The sequence below is a fragment of the Zootoca vivipara genome, chromosome 10 (assembly GCF_965207765.1).
Source record: "Zootoca vivipara chromosome 10, rZooViv2.hap1.1, whole genome shotgun sequence".
NCBI lineage: Eukaryota > Metazoa > Chordata > Lepidosauria > Squamata > Lacertidae > Zootoca > Zootoca vivipara.
Genome location: NC_142593.1, coordinates 13,066,053 through 13,090,662, shown reverse-complemented (window position 1 = coordinate 13,090,662; position 24,610 = coordinate 13,066,053). Strand labels below are relative to the sequence as shown.

General features: G+C 41.4%; 2 protein-coding genes across 2 annotated transcripts in view; both read left to right on the top strand.

Moving 5' to 3' along the window:
* Positions 1–10,205, top strand: part of SLC27A6 (solute carrier family 27 member 6) — a 43,407-nt gene extending 33,202 nt beyond the window's left edge. The window contains exons 8-10 of the mRNA XM_035100003.3: positions 2,757–2,854; positions 4,656–4,786; positions 7,174–10,205. Coding sequence (XP_034955894.1) covers positions 2,757–2,854; positions 4,656–4,786; positions 7,174–7,350 — 406 coding nt within the window. The 3' untranslated portion in view covers positions 7,351–10,205. The remainder of the gene's footprint in view (positions 1–2,756; positions 2,855–4,655; positions 4,787–7,173) is intronic.
* A 4,974-nt stretch (positions 10,206–15,179) lies between these two features.
* Positions 15,180–24,175, top strand: ISOC1 (isochorismatase domain containing 1). Its single transcript, XM_035100233.3, has 5 exons — positions 15,180–16,339; positions 20,355–20,474; positions 20,616–20,819; positions 21,355–21,471; positions 22,777–24,175. Exons 1-5 carry the CDS (start codon positions 15,899–15,901, stop codon positions 22,921–22,923), a joined length of 1,029 nt encoding a protein of 342 aa, XP_034956124.1. The 5' UTR covers positions 15,180–15,898; the 3' UTR covers positions 22,924–24,175.
* Positions 24,176–24,610: the final 435 nt, after the last annotated feature.

The window sequence follows — 24,610 nt, the reverse complement described above, 5'->3', positions numbered from 1 at the left end:
TGGGCCAGTTGTCTAATCTGTTAAGGTCATTTTGAAGTGTGACCCTGTCCTCTGGGGTATTAGCCACCCTTCCCAAATTGGTGTCATCTGCAAACTTGCTCAGGATGCCCTCAAGCCCGTCATCCAAGTCATTGATGAAGATGTTGAATAAGACTGGGCCCAAGACAGAACCCTGTGGCACCCCACTCTCCAGGATGAAGAGGAGCCATTGATGAGCACCCTTTGGCTTCGGTCAGTCAGCCAGTAAAAAATCCACTGAATGGTAGCATTGTCTAGCCCAGGGGTTCCCAACAAAATTTTCTCGAGGACCCCTCATCGAGCTGCTATTGTGACAAGGACCCCCATTAATTCCTAATCCTAAAATTAAAAAGTGAGAGCCAAATTAAGAGTCTTTTTATATTTTATATTTATACGTTTTTTTACAGTTACAACAGAGTACTCTATCAGTATACAGTTAGTTTTAATTTTCAGTTCTTAATGAGATAAGTTAAGTCTGTCCTTTGAGTCCATTATTTCTTAAATATTAGGTTCCAAACTTGAAACTTTCACTCTGAAATCCGACCGCATGTCGAGCCGATTCCTATATTTGTTTTTCATGAAACACATGGAAGAAAATGCTTGCTTTGTTTACAAACACTACTGTTTTGCAAAAAGGCAGCGCGCGCCAGGGAGGAGGGAGGGGAATGGAGAAGACAGGGTACCTGCGCAGTAGTGCACAAATGAAGCCAACACGCGCAAAGCATCTTGGGGAGGTGAGCGTTAGTAGAATGCGCGCGCTGCCTCTTTGCAAAACAGTAGTGTTTGTAAAGCGCCACCTAACGGCATACAGCAGAACTACTGCCTCTATCTAATTCTAGTTTTGCGCTAGACTCTGCTCGTGCAGGAAGCGGCCAAAACAAAAAACTGTTATCATACGAAATATATTTAATATATTTTTTATTCAAATAGCATCTTGTGGACCCCTCTGGCATAGCTCGCGGACCCCTGGGGGTCCCCGGACCACCTGTTGGGAACCACTGGTCTAGCCCACATTTTACCAGCTTCTTTACAAGAATATCATGGGGCACCTTGTCAAAGGCCTTGCTGAAATCAAGATAGGCTACATCCACAGCGTTCCCTTCATCTACCAGGCTTGTAATTCTGTCAAAAAAATGAGATCAGATTAGTCTGACATGACTTATTTTTCAGAAACCCATGCTGACTTTTAGTGACCACAGCGTTTCTTTCTAGGTGCTCACAGACCGTTTGCTTAATGATTTGCTCTAGAATCTTTCCTGGTATTGATGTCAGGCTGACTGGGCAGTAATTGTTTGGGTCCTCTCTTTTCCCCTTTTTGAAAATAGGCTCAACATTTGCCCTCCTCCAGTCTGCTGGAACTTCACCTGTTCTCCAGGAATTTTCAAATATTATTGCCAGTGGTTCTGAAATCACCTCTGCCAGTTTTTTTTAATACTCTTGGATGTAGTTCATCTGGCCCTGGAGACTTGAATACATCTAAACTAGCCAAGTATTCTTGTACTACCTCCTTACTTATTCTGGACTGTGTTTCCCCTGCTGAATGATCGGCTCCATATTCTTCAGGTCGGGCATTGTTTTCTTTTTTTGAGAATACTGAGGCAAAGAAGGCGTTGAGGAGTTCTGATCTTTCTCTATCCCCTGTTCGCATTTCACCATCTTCTCCTCTAAGTGACCCCACTGTTTCCTTGTTCTTCCTTTTGCTACGGACATACCCATAAAAGCCCTTTTTGTTGCTTTTAACCTCTCTAGCAAGCCTGAGTTCATTCTGTGCTTTAGCTTTTCTGACTTTGTCTCTACACGTCTGGACCAGATCAATTGTGGTCCAGTAAACTATGGTTTACTGAAACAAGCCAACTTAAAAAAAAATTAAGCAAAGTTTATTTCGATAAACCATAGTTATTAACCACAGTTTAGAGTTTGAACATGAATGCTCAGTTCTTGATTCCCCCCCCATCTATTTCCAATTAGCCAATCTTCACATGACCGTGAAGGAAGAGGGGAGTGCATATGCCTGAAAGCTCATCACGCCTGGAAGTGATGATAAATCATAGTTTTATCAATAACTGGCTGGCCCAGCCACACATTGCTGTGGCTCAGTCTGTTAAATGGACCTTCAGAGGCCCCCTTCAGAGTCCCCTCACCTTCAGAGTTCCCGTGTGTGGCGTCATCTTCCTTCCACATGACAGCACCCATCACCCCAATGGCTCTATCTGCCCCCCTTGCAAACCCCTGCGACCTGGCTGGTTCCCCCGCATTGGTGTTGTTTTCTGTTAAAGGCCCATATTCAGTTGGTTGGAATGTTCTGTTGTGATGTCACCGCTAGTATGCAGCCAATGGCAGCAGGTGAGGTGTATGTTCCTTTGATGTCCACTGGAGGGCGCTATGTTTTTATCCCCCCAAAATCATGTTTTTACCTGTGATAGGTGTCTCATTTATGTAATATAAGTGTATGCAAACACGCCCACATTGGTCTGGAACGTTGTGTCAAAATTTCAACCCAATTGGTCAAGCGGTTTGGGAGAAAGGTGGATGCCCACCAACATTTACCTTTTACATTTTTATATATATAGATGAGCAGATACTGTCAAAATCCCAAATGAAGCGCAATATTCCAATTTTGCAGAGAACAGTCCTTAAAAGAAATGCAAGCTTGGTATTTTTTAATTAAAATTTAAAAAGCAGAATTGCAAGCTGTCATGAGGTTCCATGCATATTTAGCTGCATACATTTCATTTTAGATGGAAAGGGGAAAACGTTGCCACTACCGAAATTTCTGATGTCATCGGTATGTTGGAATTCATACAGGAAGCCAACGTGTATGGGGTTTCTGTACAAGGTAAGGAAAGTATTTCGCATTTTACTTTGTAAATAGTGTCAATGCAAATGGCATCTGCTAATATCAAAGGGATATTCTTTAGGAAGGAAGCTTTTTTTAAAAAAATGAAGACAATGATGAAATTTTAAAGTCTGTACATCAGTGTAACAATCAAGCTTATGATATGATCCAGAGAAGTGACACTTTTCTAAATTCCCAGTCAGCTCTGCTGGAGGGTTTTTTGATGAGGTGCACACATTCCTCAACCGAACCCACCTAGATCTGCCAGAGGGGTTTTGCTGACAGTGAGGCTGACCCATCAATAAGGAACGCCCCAAAATGGAACACCCCAAAATGGAAACTGGGCATTTGGGGATGTAGCTGCATCCCTCCTGTCATTCATGTAGCAGCAACAGGCCTGATAAAGCTCTTGTCAAAGCACCAGCCTAGGAACTAGCACAGCAAAACAACATTTTTCCTGCCATCCCATCCCACCTTCCACCCTGACCTGACCCTGGCCAACATCAGTAATGAGCCTGTATATGATGTGATGGTGGCTATGCTCCAATAAGGTTTGTATTGCCCCCTAAGCGTGCCAGAGTCCCATACCGAGGCTTTGTTCTTATTTTCCAAAGAGAAAATTTCCTATGCCAGGAAACGAGTTTTTTTATCAATGCAATCCTATATGCCTGTTTACTCAGAAGTGAGCCACATTAAATGTGTACATAGTATTTTAGCCTTAAGTAGTTTGTGATTTGGCCTTATTTTGGGATGGGGGAGGGAAGAAAACGTTCACACATGCATTGAACGTCGCATGCGTAAAACTAAACAAAAAACTAAACAACACAGAGAGCTTGCTAAAATGTAAATAACTTAATTTGCAGGTTTTTAATTCTGTTAATCAGCAGGGCAAATATTTGCTTAGAAAACTTACAGTGAGCAAAGCTTACAATAAACGTATTTGGGGTCGTTATGACAGTTTTGCAAAGGGGGGGAGTTGCATTTGAAATCAGCAGTGTTTTTATACTAAGCATTTAACAGAGCACCACAGAATGAAAGAGAAGTACAGTTTCTTAACTGCTGCCTTTGCTACAGGACTGACCTTCCCATAGCTCTAACCTGTGAAGTCACAATCAAGTCTTTTGCTCCTTCGCTTTAATGCCATCCCTGCTGCTTCATTGCCACATAGGCTATCGAAAATACCGTAGAGAAACCCCAGTTGTTTCCCATGGGTAGGAGTCACTGTGTCAACTGCTGAAGCCTGAATGCTCCCAACTTTACTATTCCTATAGGAGCACTCACATAGCTATTTAAAATGTTTGGAAACAGATTCCATGCGCCAGCAAGAATACCATCTCCCTGCAGTATTACTAAAACAATTCTTGTTCATTTTTTCCCCCTTTTTCTTTCTTCCTCAAGCTCAGGAGCATCCATTTAATGTAAAATGCATTTTTAGCTCCCAATACTGAAAACTAGAATAGGCATTTAGAAGGTCTCTTATGGAAGAAGAAACAACAGACTGTACACTCTTATTAACGCGAGTCTGTCCTTGTGTTCCTAGCTTGGAATCTGAACCAGATATGCTTCACTGTAGCAAGCACAGATTTAAGTGACCCATACAGCTTTCTGGTTTAAAGAGTTAGGGAAAGAAGCTCAGACAAATGGGGTGGTGATGTGCAACCAGGACCATGAATTATTATGGTGTTTTCTTTCATTTATCCAAAAGCAATACTATGGCATAGTATGAGAAGCACTGACTATATCATTTGATAGCTGGACATTTTTGAATTTTAATGGATATAACATTAATAATCCCCTACAGGTTATGAAGGAAAAGCAGGAATGTCCTCTGTCATCTTAAAGCCTAATACGTCTTTAGATCTGGAACAACTTTATCAACATGTGGTGATGTATCTGCCCAGCTATGCCTGTCCACTCTTTTTAAGACTCCAGGTAATAATACACCAAGCACCATAGGCATGTCTCCAAGCCTCTTAGTCATTAGCAGAAAATCAGATCAGTGATCTACTAAGCCACAATACTGAACACTAAGTGATGACTTCAGAGAAAGCTACCTAATGGGTATTTCAGAAATCAGTTGTGCATTTAGTCCGCTTTACCATTTCCATTAACAAGTTGGAATTAGATAGCACACTAATGAAAACTACAGATTATGCTAAATTGGAAAGAGTTGTGTACCCCAGGAAAGATAATATAAAGGGATTAGTGGGATTAGAAACATGAATCAGGAATAACAAAATGAAATTTGGACTGGCAAAAGAAATAATGTTGGAATGTAGAGATTCTGCATCTAGAACATATAGCGTATTAGAAATTACATAATAGCAGACTCCCCCCCCCCAGCTGGTGCCCACCAGATCCTTTGACCTAAAATACCCAGCAGCCTCAGCCAGCATTGCCGATGGTCAGTAATTCCAGCAACATTGGAGGGGGCACCAGGTTGCTATTGACTTTGAAAAGTGAAGTCAGTGAGACAGTTGTTTGTAATGGTGGCTTCTGAATCAAGAGTTGGGTCAAGGCTGGCCAACATGGTGCTCTCTGGATGTTGTTGTTGGACTCCAACTCCCATCAATCCCAGCCAGCATGGCAAATGTGCAGGAGTGATGGGAATTGTCACCGACAACAAATGAAATGCACTGTGTTGGCTATCCATAAAATAAATACAGTCTCAGCTTAAATCTGTTGGCCACCACATTTCATAACTGGATTTTGTAAATGGGAAGGAATATTGTGAGCCAGGGGAACTGGGGGGTCCTTGCCTGCATCAATACCTGGTAGGGAGAGGTACTGGGAGGTAATAAAGGCTGCTCTTGGGTGAGACTGAAAGATACACACAGTGGTACCTTCAGATAAGAACTTAATTTGTTCTAGTGGTCCGATCTTAACCTGAAACTGTTCTTAACCTAAGGTACCACTTTAGCTAATGGAGCCTCCTGCTGCCGCCGCACCACCACCTTGCAATTTCTGTTCTCATCCTGAAGCAAAGTTCTTAACCCAAGGTACTATTTCTGGGTTAGCGGAGTCTGTAACATGAAGTGTCCGTAACCCGAGGTACCACTGTACTAAGAATTGAATCCTGCAAGACTTTAGCTTTGCTCTGCTTCTAATAGGAAGACAGTTAATAATTGCTTTTGAATTGAGCAAATGCATCTCTGTGTATTTCCTCACGCAGTACAATAGGAAAAAGAGAAAGCAGAAAAATAAGATCGGTGGAATTATATATGACCACATGCCTTGGTGGATATACCTAGTTGTCCTTACTGGCTTTTGCAGAACACCTTTTGGTTGGGCAAAGGATTAAAAAAAAACCCTGAATTTATAAACCATGTGTTCAGTATAGAGATGAGCCTCACTGCCTTTTCCATCTTTGATTTCTGTGACAGTTATATCAGTCAGAGGAAATACATGTGGGCAGCTAAAACCTTTTGTATCAATCTTTGTAACAAAAATTATCTCTTAAAAATTTGTAATATAATCTTTATTATACAGTTTCCAAACAAATTTATAGATTTAAAAGTTCAGCAAATTATAGCATATGGTTATATTATAAAGCTACTTTTCTAAATTCCATACACAATCTTCAGAACTCCATGCTTGATGTTAAGTTGGTTCACACAACACAGTGAGCCAAACTATAGCTTACCGAGATAGTTCAAATGTGCAGTCTCCCAGGATTTATTTCCTCACTAATCACAAGCTGCGGTCAAGGTTTGTTATTGACTACAACTTATAGCTCAGACTTTCACATGGTCTCAGTAAGCCATAGTTTGGATTACCTTCTTGTGTGAACCAAGTTAATGAAGCTGCATTTTGCATTCCATGTTAAGCCATGGTTTATTGTGTTGTACATGAGCAAGAACAAACCTGGCGATCATGTGCCCTCTTTTCCAGCATTGTGTCTGAGGAGTTAAGAAGCATTTAGTTTTGCTTCTGGTTTTTAATGTCATGGGACATTAAAAACAATGTCATTAATGTTAACTGTTAATTTCAAACATGTCAAATTCAAACCAAGGGTTATGGAACTAGTTTGTTGAAACTGACTACAGTTGGTGTTAATCAGAATTCCAGGTTTGGAGGATATGGCAAATTGTGGTTAACTAAAAGGAGAGGCAAAACCTCCCAGATTCTTGGCCTTATAAGCAACACAAGGTCATTGTGATTCATTCACATCGTGCTACACCATGGTTTCATGAGTTGTCCAAAGATAGCCCCAGACTCTGAAGATATTCATCTCCCCCCAAATGAAGATGAAACACATCTCTTGATGAGCCTGTTTTGTTTACAATAAACAAACTAAAATTCTTCTCTTTTGCCTGTAGGAAGTAATGGAAGTTACAGGAACTTTCAAGCAACAAAAATTTCAGTTGGTCCAGGAAGGATTTAATCCATCTGAAATCAATGACCCACTATATTTTTTGGACAGTTGTAAGAAGTCTTACGTTTTATTAACTAAAGAACTGCATGATAGAATCTTATCTGGACAAGTGAAACTTTAGTGTTTATTAATAAGGATTTTACAAGCTACTGCACAAGACAAAACAAAACTTTAAACATGTTTGTCAGCTATATTCTGTATGGTCTCCTGGTTAAGAGATGTACACTGTTGAATTTTACAGTAAATATTAGGGATGGATTATGCTTTATTAATCTTCCTCTGTTTTGACCACCAGTGCATACTAATCTACCTCTTATAGTGCAATCCTAGGCCTGTCTACTCAGAAGTAAGTCCTATTGAATTCAGTAAGATTTACTCCACAGCTAGCCTTAGACTATCATTGGTTCAGTATTTTATAGTTCTCATATACTGTAACTATCTCCAAATTAAATGTTGTTTATGATCAACATAAACAAATGACATTGAGAGAATAGCAAGGCTACAGTAAAAAATTCTCTTTCGCTGTCTTACGCTGCATATTTTATAGTATAATCTCCCACTGCTGGACAAAAACTGGTCACCATTAGCAGTAGATGGCAGTCGTTCCTAATGGTCACCTCCTAACTACACAGGCATACCTCTTTTTATTTCACAGTGCTTTATTGTGCTTTACAGAAATTTCTCATTGTGAGGATGTCTGTGCAGCTGCAGGAAGCACAGCCAGGGAAAGGAGGTCTCCTCACCATTGCCCCTCTTCTTGAGAATGGACTGGAGCCAGGTTTTTCCCCTCCCACCCCTGCAGCCAGGGGGTCTTTGCTTAATAGACTAAAGTATAGAATAAACATAACACTCATAAGCACTGAGAAACAAACAAACAAACAAAAAAGTGTGACTCACTTTTTGCAATATTCGCTTTGTTGCAGTGGAGTGGAACGGAACTTGCCATATATCCAAGTTATGCCTGTAAACATTTTTTAAAACAGTTTAAAGGAGAGAATCATGTCACAATTTTGATTTGTTAACTCTGCAAAAATCATACATCTGTGATAATTTATGCCACAATTTTGTACACCTGGGACCAAGCCACTACTGAATACGGTGGAACTTGCTTCTGAGTAGACATATTCAGTATAGTGCTATTACTTCTGACACGCAGGACTGCAACATTATTTATTTTACTGAAACAGAAATTATTCACATCCTCCTTATTTTAATGTTTTCTAATTTTAATGGCCTCTGAACCACAATAGTATTCTTTGTTTTAAAATTTAGTACCAGCTTGTAGTCCCTCTCTGCACAAAACTCTTCTGAATGCTTTTATTTCTAAAACTGAATAAATTAAATTGCAGTCCTGTATGTACTTACCTCAGACTAGACACACATAGGATTGTGCTGTTAGTGTTCTGTTTTTGAGCATGAAACAAAGATAATACACGTTGATTTTTTTTCCTATGCAAATACAGCGCTACCTCTAGTTACGAACTTAATTCGTTCTGGAGGTCCGTTCTTAACCTGAAACTGTTCTGAACTAGAGGCATGCTTTCGCTAATGGGGCCTCTTGCTGCCGCTGCGCCGCTGGCACATTATTTCCATTCTCATCCTGGGGAAAAGTTCTCAACTCAAGGTAACTCTTCCGGGTTAGCGGAGTTTGTAACCTGAAGCGTTTGTAACCTGAGGCATTTGTAACTCGAGGTACCACTGTATACAGGTATACAGGATAAATACCTTTGTCTACAATAATACGAGAAGGTTGTGCATATGTCTTTTGCACACTGGATACCTGTATCTTGCACATTAGGAATTTCCTATCATATACAAGTAGTAAAACAAGAACTTTTTTTACATGTACACAACAGGTGTTTTTGTTTGTTCATTAAAGAAAACGAAACCCTTCCCCCTAAGATAATTGCCATTTGTAAAGCAGCCCTCGCTTGAAGGTGTTCCTAGCTGTAAAGCAATATTAATACATTTTAAAGTCCTATTTTTCTGTGTCGGACTCATGGCAGCCACAATGAATGAATGAAAAAATTCCCTCCTATGCATCATCACACCCCGCTTGGCACACAATCTCATTCTTGTAGAAACTAGCTATCTGATCCACTTTCTGTACCTTTAAATTTCTATTGCCCTAGAAACTAGGGCATGGATCCAAAGGATTTCTTTGTGAGTAAAGAGGCTCTTCTGCCCATGCAGCCTCCCTTTCCTGCCCTTAGCCATCCCCGCCTGCCATATGCCATTCTGTTTTGGCTGTTTCCCCCTCAGGAGCAGAGATTCAGAGGATTGAGAGGGTTTCAGAGGAAAGGAGCTGCTGGGAACATCTACTGTAGCTTCATTCACAGAATGAAAGTTAGGATCCAGGCCAAAATCCCTGAGTGCAGCATAGAACTAGCAATCGCAGACAGTAAGAAGACACCCGTATACAAACTTCAGCACCTTTTAAAAAAGAAGTATACTGCATTTCCCTTCCTACCGTTCTACAATGATTGCTTTGTAAGCTCTTCAGAGCATGAGAGGCCAGTGCTGTTGAGTCAGAAGTGCCCATTAACTCCTTGTAAGTGATGAACAATGGACCTCGGAGATCTTAAACTAAAATACCGATTCTGTAAATGCTGTTTTTCTTGGCTTTATTACAAGCAACTTCCTTTTCACACACATTAACTGGTCTTTTTTTAAAAAAAAAAAAACCAACAACATTAAAGGTAGAACATACAGGAGTGGGAGCATAGCTCATTTGTAGAGTACATGTTTTTCAGGCAGGAGGCCTGATGTTTAATCCCTGGCATCTCTGGTTAAAAGGATGAGGTTTCCTGCTCTCTGCTTGAGAAAGGATGCTGTTGGTCAGAGTAGGTGGTACGGGATGAAGATGGACAAATGATCCAACTTGGTATGAGGCTTCCTGTGCTCCTGTGATTTTTTTTATACAAAATGTATTAATAAGCTGCTTTAATAAATAATAAAGGACCAGAATTTCAAAAATGTAATGTATTTTTGTTTCAGTTTTAATCATGCACTTATGGTACATTTGCAATTTTGTGGCTCAGGAATAGATGGGAAATTCCCACCAAATTCTGAGTAGAGAAACTTCCAGATTAGTTATGAGGAAAATATTCCCCTCTTTAATGATGTACAAACTTTCCTTGACCTGTTGGTTGGGAGAACTTTGGACTTTCAGTCGATAAATTGAGACTCAAGTTATTATTGAATAATGACCGAGTCAAATAAAAATACATTTCTACAAATATTTTCTTAATGGTAATCAGGCATACCAGCATACCAGTTTATATCTCCATGATGTGTTGTTTTATTCCCAAGGTACGAAGAAAATACTTGTGGCACTATCTAACCAAAGTTAAGAGTCGTGTTGACTCTAGTGGAAGAGAGTTAAGCATGGGACTTAAAAGTGCTTATGTTTGACTGGATCATGCCTACACTGTTTTATTTAAACAGTTACATCCTGCTGTCCACCTGCAGGCTGTTCAGTGGTTCATTTATAATGGATTTCCCCCATTCATTTCATTATGGCTATAAGGAAAAGCTAGAAGATAATCTGATTTCCATTTAGTACAAGAAAGAATTGTACAAATACAATGTGATCATCAGATATAAAGCACATTTGTAACAATCCCTTCTGCTAATGCTTCATTTTCATTTCCCCCCCAGTTCCAATCTATTTATATAAATGTGTTTTTGTTAGGATTTCCATAATTTACAAAAATGGCAATGGGTCTGAATTAACTGTGTTGCTTTTTCAGTTTTAAGCAGTATGAAAGGTAAGTCTCTTAACTGAATACAAGCTTAGCTCTCACATTCTAATCTTTCCCTCTGTTACTATACTACAATCCCCTCCCAAAAATTAAATGCTTAAACTCCTTTAGATCAATTCAAATGATAAGAAATGCAAAGTAGTTGAAGATGAATGAATGGAAACCCAAATAGCTGCAGAAACAATCAACATAGTGGATCTTTATGTCTAACACTAAATAGGCAAGCTGTTTCAGAAATACACCAATTGCATGCATGAGAGTTTTTCTTTTTGCTAATGTGTTAGGCAGGAATATGTATCAAAAAGTAATTCAAGTTCAGGAGTCTGATATGAGCCAGCAACTCAGCTTTCTACCCAAATCCCTAAAGCAATTACCCTACTGCTCCCAATTATAATATATTTCTAGAGGCAAGAAGCCTGCTGTAAAATTAAGAACTGTGCTTCCCTTTTCTATCTCCATGTTCAAAAAATGATAGATTTTGCTTTTTGCCTAAAGTGATGCACAAAATTTAAAGATAAGCCAGATTTAACAAAACCCATTATTTCAGGAACAATTTTGATTTCTGTACAGCTTCAGTCAAATTAGAAAATATAACGAGGTTGTGCATATTCCCTTGGTCAAGGCTGCTCTCCAACTGAAGCGCTCGCAGGCCAGTCGGTATTTATACTACATTTTTAAAGAATCGCATGGAGAGAGTATTTAAACCTCTTTTGTTGACCACCAGCGTTATGCTTTAAAATTTTTCGTTTTTAAGTTCAGAATAGAGTAGTTGCTTTGGAAGACGATCATCAGACATCCGCACAACATGACCAGTCCAACGAAGTTGATGTTGAAGAATCGTTGCTTCGACACTGGTGATCTTTGCTTCTTCCAGTACACTGGCATTAGTTCGCCTGTCTTCCCAAGTGATGTGCAAAAAATTTCAGAGACACCGTTGATGGAATCTTTTGAGGCGCTGGAGATGGCGTTAGTTGTCCACGTTTCACAAGCATACAGTAAGGTTGGTAATGCAATAGCTTTGTAAACAAGCAGTTTGGTTTCCCTGTGAATGTCGCAGTCCCCAAACACTTTGCACTTCGGTCACAGAGCTCAGCCGATGCTGGATTTCAGCATCACTGTTGGCCCTTGTGGGCCAGAAGCCAAGGAAGGGCTGAATGAGGTTAAAGTTAGTTCAGCCTTCTGTTCCCACAGTGTCCAACCACATGCATATAGGGCTTTTTTCACTTGTGATTCCCAGCAAAGTAGTACAGCCACACCTTGGAAGTTGAACAGAATCTGTTTTGGAAGTCCATTCGACTTCCAAAACGTTCAGAAACCAAAGTGCGGCTTCAGATTGGCTGCAGGAAGCTCCTGCAGGCAATCAGAAGCCAAGGAAGCCCCGTCGGATATTCGGCTTCCAAAAATAGTTTGCAAACCGGAACAGTCACTTCTGGGTTTGCGGCATTTGGGAGCCAAAACGTTCAAGAACTAAGCTGTTCGAAAACCAAGGTACGACTGTATTCAGAAGCATTCTGCCAACAGTAGATGAGGGAATGAAGGGGTATTGGACTCAACAGATGTCAACATGTTTTGTTTCGGGGCCTGCTGCTAGTAGAAACCACCGGTGGTAGATCTACACCCACTAAGCTTTCCATGGGTGTGCTGAGATCTGCCACAGATGTGCCTTCCCAGCAGCACTTTTCTCTGCTAGCAAAGGAACACTTCCACACCATCAAAATCCCCTCCAGCCAGTGGATCTGCAAGTTCAGATTGAACTCCCAAGGTGGTATACAATTCAAAGTAATGAATGTGGCAATCAATTAAAATGTATAGAATCTACCAAGGCCCAGCTGCCACACCTTGGGCCACAGAATGCAATGTTAATTTTAAGAACCTAATGGTGCTCCCATCACAATAATGTACCTACCTGGATGGAGAGGATAATACAGCTGTGGTCTCATAATAAAAGCTGGTAATACAGTGGCTGGAATTAAAGAGGAAAAGTGTGCAGAAGTATCATTCAGTGGAAAGTATGTACAACAAGTTGACAAGTTCACATGGTTTAAAAAGTTCAGTGAAGCTAGCAGGGCAAATGTTAAGTAATTTACAGGCTTGAAAGGTTATACTGTCACTATACAATAAATGCAATAAACTCGACAGCAGTCACTGCTTTATATAATTCTATAATTCAAAATTCAGGACACTGGGTGGAAGAGAATCTTGTTGAGCAGATCTTAGCTTGTTGAGGAAGCTCTTGACAGGTCTCCAGAGACTATAGACAAAATGAGGATATCAATTCAGACCTTGGCTGACATTGAATGATGGACGGAAGAAGAGTAGGTCACAGTGGTTCAGCAGTACTAAAGCAGAAAATAGCAAATAACTCTGAATCTAGACATGAATGTGTGGAAGGAAGGATAAAAGGAGGCAAGACTGTTTTTTGGGGGGAAAATACCTCAGCAAGCTTGCATAAGTTTTTCTTGGACAAAGGAGCAAAATTTATTGTCAGGGTTGTTTGTCACAAGACAGCTAAGGGAAAACACATGTCCTGTGTGGACGCCCTCCTTGATTATTAGCTCCAGGTAAGTTGATCCTGAGTTAAACATCCCTTGTGAAAATACCATTGCACAAGTGCAAAGGGCGTCCTGGGCTGGTTGGCATGGATTGCATCATACTTCATATTGCCACAGCCTTAGACTGCCTCTGCAGTACATTATGTTTAACCAAGCCCTTCTTGAGTCATTCCAGACTTCTTGTTGCACTGATACAATACATTGCATCCGATCCAAAATTTTAGCATTATAGCTAGAAAGGGGGGGCGGGTGAGCAACAAAATACATCACACTATATTTGCAATTAGGAATTGCAATAGATGTACAATAAAACTGTAAAACGCTGGTCATTACCATGCCATCCTGAATGCTAAATTACTACAGTAGTAGTAACACACAGCAAATTAAGACTGATTAAATCAAATGAGCTAAATAGGATTGACACTATCATATTTTAATTAAGGAACTGGAATTGATTCAAGTTGGTTAATGACTAGCTCATACAGTTGACCACTTCATGAGCTTCTGTCATAACAGCATTAAATTATTGGCTGCAGTCTTGAACTCAATCAGCATTAGGATAAGCCTTGTTGAGTAATTAAGCTGGCCACTGAAAAAATTGGTGTATTTCAGACCCTCCGTGTCCCTCTTTTCCAGGGGCAGTCCAATTTACAGAAGCCACCCGTTTCTGATTTGATCCCAGAATGTCCCAGTTTTCCTTAGGACGTTCCTATTTTCATCGGAGAAACATTGGAGGGCATGGAATTATGTGGCCCACAAGCTAGGGAGATAAATGACTAGACAACCTTTAGAAGACATCTGAACGGTATAGGGAAGTTTTTAATGTTTAATGTTTTATGTATGTTGGAAGCCACCCAGAGTAGCTGATCAGCGGGGTATTAATAATCATAATGGAATCTAGACAGTGGTTTTCAACCAGTGTGCTGTGGCCCCCTGGGGTGCCTTGAATTTTGGTAAGGGGTGCCACGGGCGACATTGGCCTCTGCCCCCTTTCCTTCCCTCCCTCCTATAATGCCCTCTTGCATCTCTGCCTTCCAAAGGCTTGCACAGCTGTTTATTGCAGCAGCCCAGGGTACAAGCTCCCCAGGGGAATGGTGCCTCTGGGGCTGGCCAGGGGGTGCTCCCCAAACCCGTGGGGCAGTGCAAGGCGGCACCTCTCTTTGGAGCAAGGAGGGCAGCTTAGAGACCAGGGGTGGTGGCAGCGGCTGCCCAGAGGAGGCTGAGGGAACCCTCCCCAAGGGAGGGTGTTTTAAAAAGAGCGAGAGGCTGCCCGCTCTGCAGGCAAGGGGTGGCATAACTGCCCCACAGGGGTGCCACAAAAAGAATGTAGTTGGTCAAGGGCAGGGGCGGATTTAGGTGTGATGAGGCCCTAAGCTACTGAAGGTAATGGGGCCCTTTATATGTCCACCTGTCCTTTGCCAACAACAAACTGTCGCTGTTTTTGGTGTTGAAATTATGCTATATGGTAATTTATGGACCTCATAGGTATCTTTAGGTATCTAAAGCCATTTGCACATGCAGAATGTAGGCACCCTATATCTAGAAATGAGCAAACCAGTGTTGTTTTAGGCTAGCAGGCGGGGCCCATGACTTCCATCACAGGAGCCCACACAACACAAAACACTGTTGCGGTATGTAGGATTTATTTTGTTTTTCATCTTTTTTTTTGGAAATGTACATCCAGTTTTTTTCCCTTTAATTCCCCCCCCCCAAGACCACTGCCCTAAGCTATAGCTTGTTTAGCTTATACGTAAATCCGGCACTGGCAGGGGAGCCATGAACCCCCAAAGTCGAAAACCTCTGGAAAAAATAGGGCGTTCGTTCTTATTTTCATCAGGGAAATGTTGGGAGGGATTTAAAACACTTGACTGGCCAAAACCCCAAAGTGGCACAGCCTCTCTCTCTTTTTTTTGGGGGGGGGGGCGCGCGGCTGGTGCTGGCATCTGCTTGGCGTGGTATAATTATTCGCCGGCAGATGGAAACCACAAGAGCAGAGGAAAGGAGGGAAGGTGCATTTCCACCCCATCCCGATTTTCCCCTCAGAATGCCAGGCTGCAGCAGCAGCAGCAGCTATAGCCCTGCTTCCCCGCGGCCACCGCCTCTAAGCACCGTCACTGGCCACCTCAGATTCCCCCCCCCCTCTCTCTACAGCGCAAGCCGCCCGCCCGTATCCTTCCGCCCCAGCCAGCACAACGCGCGTGGATTGCGTGGGGTGAAGGAGAGACGACGGAGCGGCTCCTGGCGAGGCGATAACGGGGACGCGGCCTGAGGGCGGGCGCGGAAGGCTCGAGGGGAAGCGAAGCCACCTGCGCGCTCCGCCCCGGCCAGGCGAGTCGAGGCAGGGCTGGCTCCCATGGTGAGGAGGAGGAGGAGCAGGAGCCGCGATTGGGAGCCGCCGGCGCGCCCCGTCTGGCCGGGAGGCGGCAGCAGCAGCAGCAGGAGGAGGAGCAGCAGCGGAGGCGCGGAACTGGAGCGGCTGCCCGCGAACATGGCGGCGACGGAGCAGCAGCAGCAGCCCCCCTTGATGGAAGGCTCCGTCGGCGGCTCGTCTCCCGGCTCCGTGCCGGTGCTGTTCTGCTTCTCGGTGTTCGCCAGGCCTTCGGCGGTGCCGCACGGCTCGGGCTACGAGGTGCTGATCCAGAAGTTCCTGAGCCTCTACGGCGACCAGCTGGACATGCACCGCAAGTTCGTGGTGCAGCTGTTCTCCGACGAGTGGAGCCAGTACATCGACCTGCCCAAGGGGTTCCTGGTGGGCGAGCGGTGCAAAGTGCGCCTCGTGCCGCTGCAGATACAGGTGGGCGCGGGGGGGGGGAGCCGGGAGGGGGAGCAGGAGCGGGGCGAGCCTTGCGCCCCCAGACCCATTTCTTTGCGCTGGGGGGTGGCGGCGCGGGGTTGGGCACCTTGTGGGTCTCCCCTTCTCACGGACCCTTCGCCCCCACCATCCTCTGCCGTTTGAAGGAGAACTCTCCCGGCTGGCACCATGCTGGTTCCCTGCCGCCCAAACATGCGGGACAAACTCCAGGTCTGCCTCCTAGCCAGAGGGAAATGCATAAATCTCTCTCTCTCTCTCGCATTCCTTTTCTCTTATAAACAGCTGTCAGGTGCATGTCTGAAGTGTGTAGTGACATAGGCGTAGCAGAGGGGGGCAGCTTCCCCCCCATCAAGTAAAACAATAGAAATACTCAGTGCTTTTTTTCTTAAAGAAATATGTAGGAGTACCGGTACTCTCATTTACCTATTGATATTGAAATACTCGTTGAGGCCAAACTTGGATTCACAAAATGTTTAGGGGTATGTGTACCCCTGCATACCCCCCCGAATAAATCCTGGCTACCCCCATGTGTAGTGATCCTTACCACCAACCTTAGAGGGTAGGCCAATGCAAGCGTGGTGCTTGCAGACCCTATTTTCCCAGTGTCCATATTTTCCAGGGACGGACCTAGATTTACAGAAACCATCCCGGTTTCTGATTTGATCCCGGACGGTCTCGCTTTTCCTTAGGACGCCCCTATTTTCATTGGAGGGTATGGTAGGACAACCCTTTTTTAATCAGCTAAATGTTGGAGGGTATGGAGTTCTGCAACCCCCGAGCCAAGGAGATAAGTAACTAGACAACCTTTAGAAGACATCTGAAGGCAGCCTTGTATAGGGAAGTTTTTTTAAATGTTTAATGTTTTATTAGGTTTTTACATGAGTAGGAAACTGCCCAGAGTGGCTGGGGCAACCTAGTCAGATGGGTGTGTGTGTAAAAATATATTATTTTTATCATCATCATGGAATAGGACTTCCCTATTTTCATCAGAGAAATGTTGGTATGTGCTTGGGTAGCAGAGACAAAAAGAGAGGAGGGCTTTCCTCCTAGAGCCTTGTAAGATGTTTGTGGCTCAGGCAAGATGTGAAGTGGGGCTCTATTGCACAGCCCATCAGGTAATTTGGTCCAAAGCATTTTTAATTTTAAGACCGTGCCACCCAGTGATTTCAGTGGGGCTTGCTTCCATCTCCTCATTTAAAATACTGGCCAGAGTAGCAAGAAATCCCCTGGAGATGGGAGGAGAAATCGGATTCTTCCCACCTCCAGAAGGCAGGAGAATGATGTTGGCTGGTGAAGCCTGACTCTCCTGACACGTCTCAACTTTAGCTTACTCAATTTTGATGAGGGTAAGGATTTCCTCATCCAACCCCAACAGAGAATTGGGAGTGCCTTTTACCAAACCCATCTGATAATCCAGGGATGAAGTGCCCCCCCCCCCGCCCCAGAAAGCCAGAAATGAACTCAAAGGCAATAAGAAGAAAAGCCTTCTTTTGGACTGATGTTATCCTGAAGCTGGCAAGGAAAGTATTCTCAGTCCAAAATTAAAGTAAGAGTTTGCAGATTTATGAAAGGGTATTTGGAAATGCATTAAATTTGAACTAGGTATGTGAGACTAGTTACATAAAAAAATCTACGCAAAGCATCCACTTGGAAACATAGCTGAGTGGAGAATACATCTCTAGAAAGCAAGGGTGTAAGGGCGTGTAACCTCAGGAGAATGCAGGGAACTTTCATCCACCACCACAGTATACAAGTACAAACTGTACATGGAATAATGCCTCTTTGTCAGTTAGTGAATGTGTTTTGAGGAACAATAACAGCCTGATCTTGTGCAGAGTCAGGCACCATATTATTTAAAAAACAGACTAATTTAAACATATCGCTTCGGATCACTTGCACTTATGGTAACTATCCCACAAATTTGCTCAAAATAGAGGTGCAAGCACTCATTTCCTCTATTTGTCCCTACCCAATTTTGATCAGTATAAGGCATTCCCATCCTGTTACAGCTGTGAGCTGTAAGTCCCAGAAACAATCAATAGTGTGCTGCTGCTCATGAACTGGAGGCTGAATTGAAAGATGCCGAACAGTCTTGAGTGTAGGAGACCACGCTAAACATTTGTTTTATTGGTTTGCTGTCCTTACCTTGATAGCACACATTAGCCCAGTTCAGACATCACATTAAAACCGTAGTTTGAAACAAGTTCTCAGGGTGCTCCTGCTGCTGCTCTGTCTGACTTGTCCTTTGAACTGAGGCTTGTAGTTTGTTTCTCTTCAGATAAACCACAAGGTTTATTCTGGGCCTGTTGCTTATGGTTTGTTTGAGGGAAATAAGCCACAAACCTGTGTTTTGACATTGCAAGAAGTCATGCTGGCTTGCTTTGTCTGCAGTGCGATAGGAACAGGGGGAAGCAGTGCCAGGGATTTTTTGAGCAGCAGGCACCAGCTTGCCTCTCATTTATGACAAACCATAGTTTCTTCTAAACTTTAGATAAATGTGATGTACAAACTGTGCCAGTATGCACAAAAAGGGTACTTGGAAGGGTGTTAAAGTTAAGCCACAGTGCATTTAATGATGTTGAGTCAGCTCAAGCTTAAACTTTCATCTTTTAAGCAACTTTACGTATGCTTATCACGGACATAAAATAATTGCCAAGTAGTTGCTCACGCTGCTGAAAAATTACGAGTGCAGTCCGGAGAGCCATTTCCACTAACATAAGGGAGGTGAGTTTTTATTTCTTCTAGCTGCAGCCCCTGGGAAGGTGCAAGGGGCTGCAGTGAGATGGAAGAGCTTGGAAAGCCCCATTGCATGAGCAGAATATTGCTCACAGTTCCCTGGATTCCATCCTATGTTTTAGAAACAAAAGAAGCTGTCTTTACAGCAACTCGGACAATTGGTTTACCTAGTTGGGTATTGACTAGCTGTAGATCGCCAGGGTTTGAAACAGGAGTCTTTCCAAAAACTGCTGAAGGTTGACCTTCTGCACGCAAAACGTGAGTTCTTCTATCAAGCTGCAACCCTTCTCCTTAAATAGACATACATTAGAAAGTGTGAGTTTAAAATTATGCATAGGGGTTAACATGGTTGTATTAGTATGGGTCAGCAGAGATTCTTCCCATATTCAGAGTGACATTAGTAAGGATAAAGACTAACAATGCTTTAAAGAATGGTGAAGATGGTTTTAGAGTGCTATCTCTACCCTCCTTCAGTTCTGTGTCCTGTGCTAGCTTCGGGGAAATAAAAAACTTGTTTTGCAGATTTTCAGAGAGAAGCCTTCTGCATTGAGTGCCTTTTTTGCATTTAAACTTTTTGTTTGGGGACACACACACACATGATTTTCATTATGGTAAAGGGTGTGTGTGTCTGTGTGTCTGTGTGTGCTACTTCAAAAGAGCAACTTTAAGAAAGGATTCAGTCTGCCTGGGGCAGCTCTTTAGAGTGGGGAACAATTTTCCAGTCCTAGTAGTCTGAATGTAAATAGTGAAGTTGGGATCACATAATAGGGGAAGAACCCACTGTGATTCACTTTAGGATGCTGTTTTTTACTTATTTTTTAAAATTAAGCTTTTAATTTATCAAGTATAATATTTTGCAATACGTCATGTTCGGTGTTGCTGTATTTACAAATCTGTGTCGATGCCTGTTACCTTTATCTTGAAACGTGTTTAGATTGCACATACTACATGACAGGGATATTTCAGCAGATAATGACTGGGATCCAAAGAATTGTGTAACCAGTTCAACACACTTGAAGGAGCTTTTGATTTTTCTTTTTCTTCTTGTTGCTACATCTTGGTTTTGAAACAGAGGATTTGTGAGTTGACTATTTGACATGGGGGCATGCTGTTCAAAGAAAAAAAAGTCCAATATCCTGCTGAACACACCTAGCCCTTTGGGCTCACCTAAAGTGGGTATTTGGCTCCTAGCCAATGTAAAATATTTCCCCTCAAATAGGACTTGTTTGACCTGTGATTTCTGATTTTTCCTTTCTTTCAGTTAACTACATTGGGCAACCTCACACCTTCAAGCACTGTGTTTTTCTGTTGTGATATGCAAGAGAGATTTAGACCTGCTATCAAGTATTTCGGAGATATCATCAGTGTAGGCCAACGATTAGTAAGTTTATTTGGTTTCTTAGTATAACATACCTTGTTTCTAATCTTATCAGCTGCTGCTGCTGTATAGTTTTTATTGTTATGGACTATTTTATTGCTTAAATAAAAGTTTAATTCTTGTGTGGTCTTTTTCCATTTGCAGCTTCAAGGTGCACGGATTTTAGGAATCCCAGTTATTGTAACGGAACAGTATCCTAAAGGTCTTGGAAGCACAGTGCAAGAAATAGATTTAACTGCAGCTAAACTTGTCTTGCCAAAAACAAAGTTTTCTATGGTATTGCCTGAAGTTGAGTCTGCAATAGCAGAGATTCCTGGAGTTCGCAGTGTTGTTTTATTTGGGGTAGAAGTAAGTACTACATTCATAACTTGCCTATAGACTTTCTGCAGAAGTATTAATATTTAGATAAAAGTGACATTTTCGTATTTTTTAGTGTTACGACAATAATCCTATAAAATATTTATATAGAGAAGAACAGATATATGTAAACCAGTAAGTTATTCCATAATAGAACAAATAGGCTACATGCTATCTGTAAATATAACTTGCCAAACTTGCTCTAATCACTTATATACAAAATAAAAAAAATCCTTCAGTAGCACCTTAAAGACCAACTAAGTTTTTATTTTGGTATGAGCTTTCGTGTGCATGCATCTGAAGAAGTGAAGTTGGTCTTTAAGGTGCTACTGAAGGAATTTTTTTATTTTGCTTCGACTCAGACCAACACGGCTACCCACCTGTAACTACACTTATATACACTTATATTCGGAACATTTTGTCTAACTGTCTGGAAAACAAATAGACAAACAGCTAGCTTGTCCTGAAGTCATTGATATTCTGTTTATGTGATAGACGATGAAGTTAATTTTTGTTTTTCTCCAAGACTCATGTCTGCATCCAACAGACAGCTCTGGAATTGGTAGGCAGAGGTCTCGAAGTTCACATTGTGGCTGATGCAACGTCTTCAAGAAGTATGATGGACAGAATGTTTGCCCTAGAGGTAACTACTTTGAGATGGGGATGTATATGAGATTGATCTCTTTAATTGTTACAAGACGGGCATAACCACTAACTTTCTGATAGACTTTAGGATTCATACTACTGTACATGGAAGAGAAGTGGGAACCATATTGTAACCAAAAATGGTAGAAAATCCAATGAAATCCATATGTCTTGCTTATTTTGTCCAAGTCATGCAGTTTGGGGATATCTAGGAGCATAGCTGCCAAGTTTTCCCTTTTCTCGCGAGGAAGCCTATTCAGCATAAGGGAAAATCCCTTTAAAAAAAGGGATAACTTGGCAGCTATGTCTAGGAGTTGCCATCTTTACCTGCATTCAGGAAACATGTAAAGTTTTATCTAAGCTTTTTTATAAGCTTACTTATCTAAGCTTTTGGCTGATTGTTTTGTACACTACTGTTTTTAACTACTAAGCTTTAATATTAAGACTGGACCAGCAATGGAGAAAAGCTCAATAAGAAATTGCTTTTGGAAGTTTGTGTGGGGGAGTAGATCAGCATCCCATGAAGAATAGTTTTTGATTTAGGGAATTCTGCCATAGCAGGATGGTTGGGTTACAATAGATGTGTTTTTCCAGACTTTCTGTCTCAACTGCCGATCTAATAGTGTTACTATAAAAATTCATTTCTGTACCACAACTGACTCATCCTAGCATTAAAATAATCAACCCTCTCCTATTCTTCACTGTATCATCCCTAGGGTGCAATCCTATGCACAGTTAACGATAAGTAATTCTGCTGTTTTCAATGGGTTACTCAGACATAAGTATTTATAGGACTGCTGTCATAAAGTATTAATAAAAGCTTCTATGATTTTCTGTTTGGGTACAAAACATTCAACTGCTGTAATAAAAATCATTGAAACTAAATATTATTAAGATATGTTGTTTAATCATCTTACTATTAGAACTGAACTGTCCAGCTATACCAAAAACAAAATGCCAAACTTTTCCCCCTAACTTTCCTTTCAATGAGGAAATTGTTGTTTCTCCATCATAAGCATTGCGCCCCCGACCACATGACTAAGTTATGTCCATTAATTTTAAACAGGTCTACACTAAATAATACTAATTTCTTATCCTCCCGCTTGCAGAGAGCAATTTTTATATGTAACGACAAATGTTTCTGCCTAATTCTCAGTGCAAAGCCATTTGCCCTTACGTTTTCTAATATATACTGGACAACAGTCATGTTCTTATAGAGGCAGTGGTATTGTGGTTGAAAAGTTACTCACTAGGTACGCAGCATATACTCACCCCAGCTGTCTTCTTTTGCTCTTTTTTTCAGCGTCTTGCTCGCACCGGGATTATCGTTACCACTAGTGAAGCTATATTGCTGCAGCTAATAGCTGACAAAGACCACCCCAAATTCAAAGAAATCCAGAACCTCATTAAGGCAAGTGCTCCTGAGTCAGGGCTCCTCTCCAAAGTATAAAAGACGACATTCTTGAAAGACCATTGGTAACGGAGAGTCAAAGATGTAAACTTTCTCACTCGCGTGCACACACACAGACACACACATACACATCACCTGCAACTTGATGTAATTGTGCTTGCCTTAGCAGAATTTGTTTGGTTATGCTGTTCAGGTGCGAGTGTATTCTGTTAGTCACAGTTGTCCCAAGGCTCTGGGTACCATAGGGTCGTTTTTGTTGTCAAACAAACTTTAAAACAGAGGTGCCTGTTTGTCTCTACTGTACCCACTGATTGTAACACAGTTCAGAAAAGTGCATATTTTTTGTGAAACCTCGATTGTGCAAATGTACTTTGGAATTGTTTTACTTTTTGTACTAATAATACAATGACATAGATAAATGTGATACATAATGTTTTGCCATTCTGCGAATAGAATCATATTTTAAATAAAAGATAAATATATATATATATACTTTGGGTGGGGTGGGGGTGGGGGTGGGGAAATGCTGCTTTATAGTCAGATGAACAAGCTAAGGGAACAGGCAATATAGATGTAGTACTTTAGAAGGTAGCTTAGCAAAGCTGATTCTTGATTATCCAAGACTTTATTACTAAATGGTGTTACAAAGTCCTTTCTAACTGGAAAAAAAAGTCTGCAGGTTGATGCTCCCTTTAAAATAAAGAGCAATTCTGTCAGCTTGTTAATGGGAATATGTGAGTGACAGATGACACCGAAGTGAGTGACATTAATTCACTTGTAGACAGTTCAAACTAAGATGCTCAAACTCTTCATTTCCAAGTACTGTACTAAAATAACTTTTTTTCTGGATGCGTTGGGGGATTTATTTTTAATCCCTGTATGCCTAGATTTAATGAACTCCATCTGGCTTCTGCATTAGTTCAAGCAAGCTTGGGGGGGATCAGCTTCTTCAGTTTTATGCAGTATTCTTCAATATAGAAATAGGCTTTAAAAGGAGTCTGGTGTAATAGTATATTTTGAAAAAGACATCTATAATTTTATAGCTGGAAGTAAATTTGAATAACAGTGTCCTTAATACACGCCAATTAATTCATGTTAGAACCAAGTTCAAATTGTTCTAGGATTTGTATAAAGTATGTTTGTGGCTTTATAGGAATATATTTTGCAATACTGATGTGTGTTTTTTAAAGAAACAAAAACCATGCATTGATGGAAAGTTCTTAAATTTCCGACAAACATTAACTCTTAAAATGGTCGTGGTATGTTCAAATAAATGCAAATGTTTACTGTGTCTTGTTGTGATATAAAACTTCAGTCTTCATTCTACACTTCCTTTTATTGTGTTTTCAAAAGTCTTATTCTATCTGTGGAGGGAAGCATGTGGATGAAAGCAATTTGTTTTTCATTTTCTACAAAACAAAACGAAAACAACTTGTCACAGTTTAGAACAAGCACAAGATGTGACTGGAGACAGAAGACGAAAGAGTTGAAGAAATCACTGGCCCACATTAGTGACCTACTTTTTTATGTCTTATTATTAGTGCTGTCAAGCAGGGTAAAGTATAAAGGAACAGCTGTCAAAGAGCAGCAACAGCCCAACAAAATTCGAACGAAACTGAAAACATATCTTAACATATTACACCATATACCAGACACATCTTTAGACAAATATTTGATTGTCTAGTTCAAATCAATCACTGATGCAATCTATTGTTAGGTATGCCCT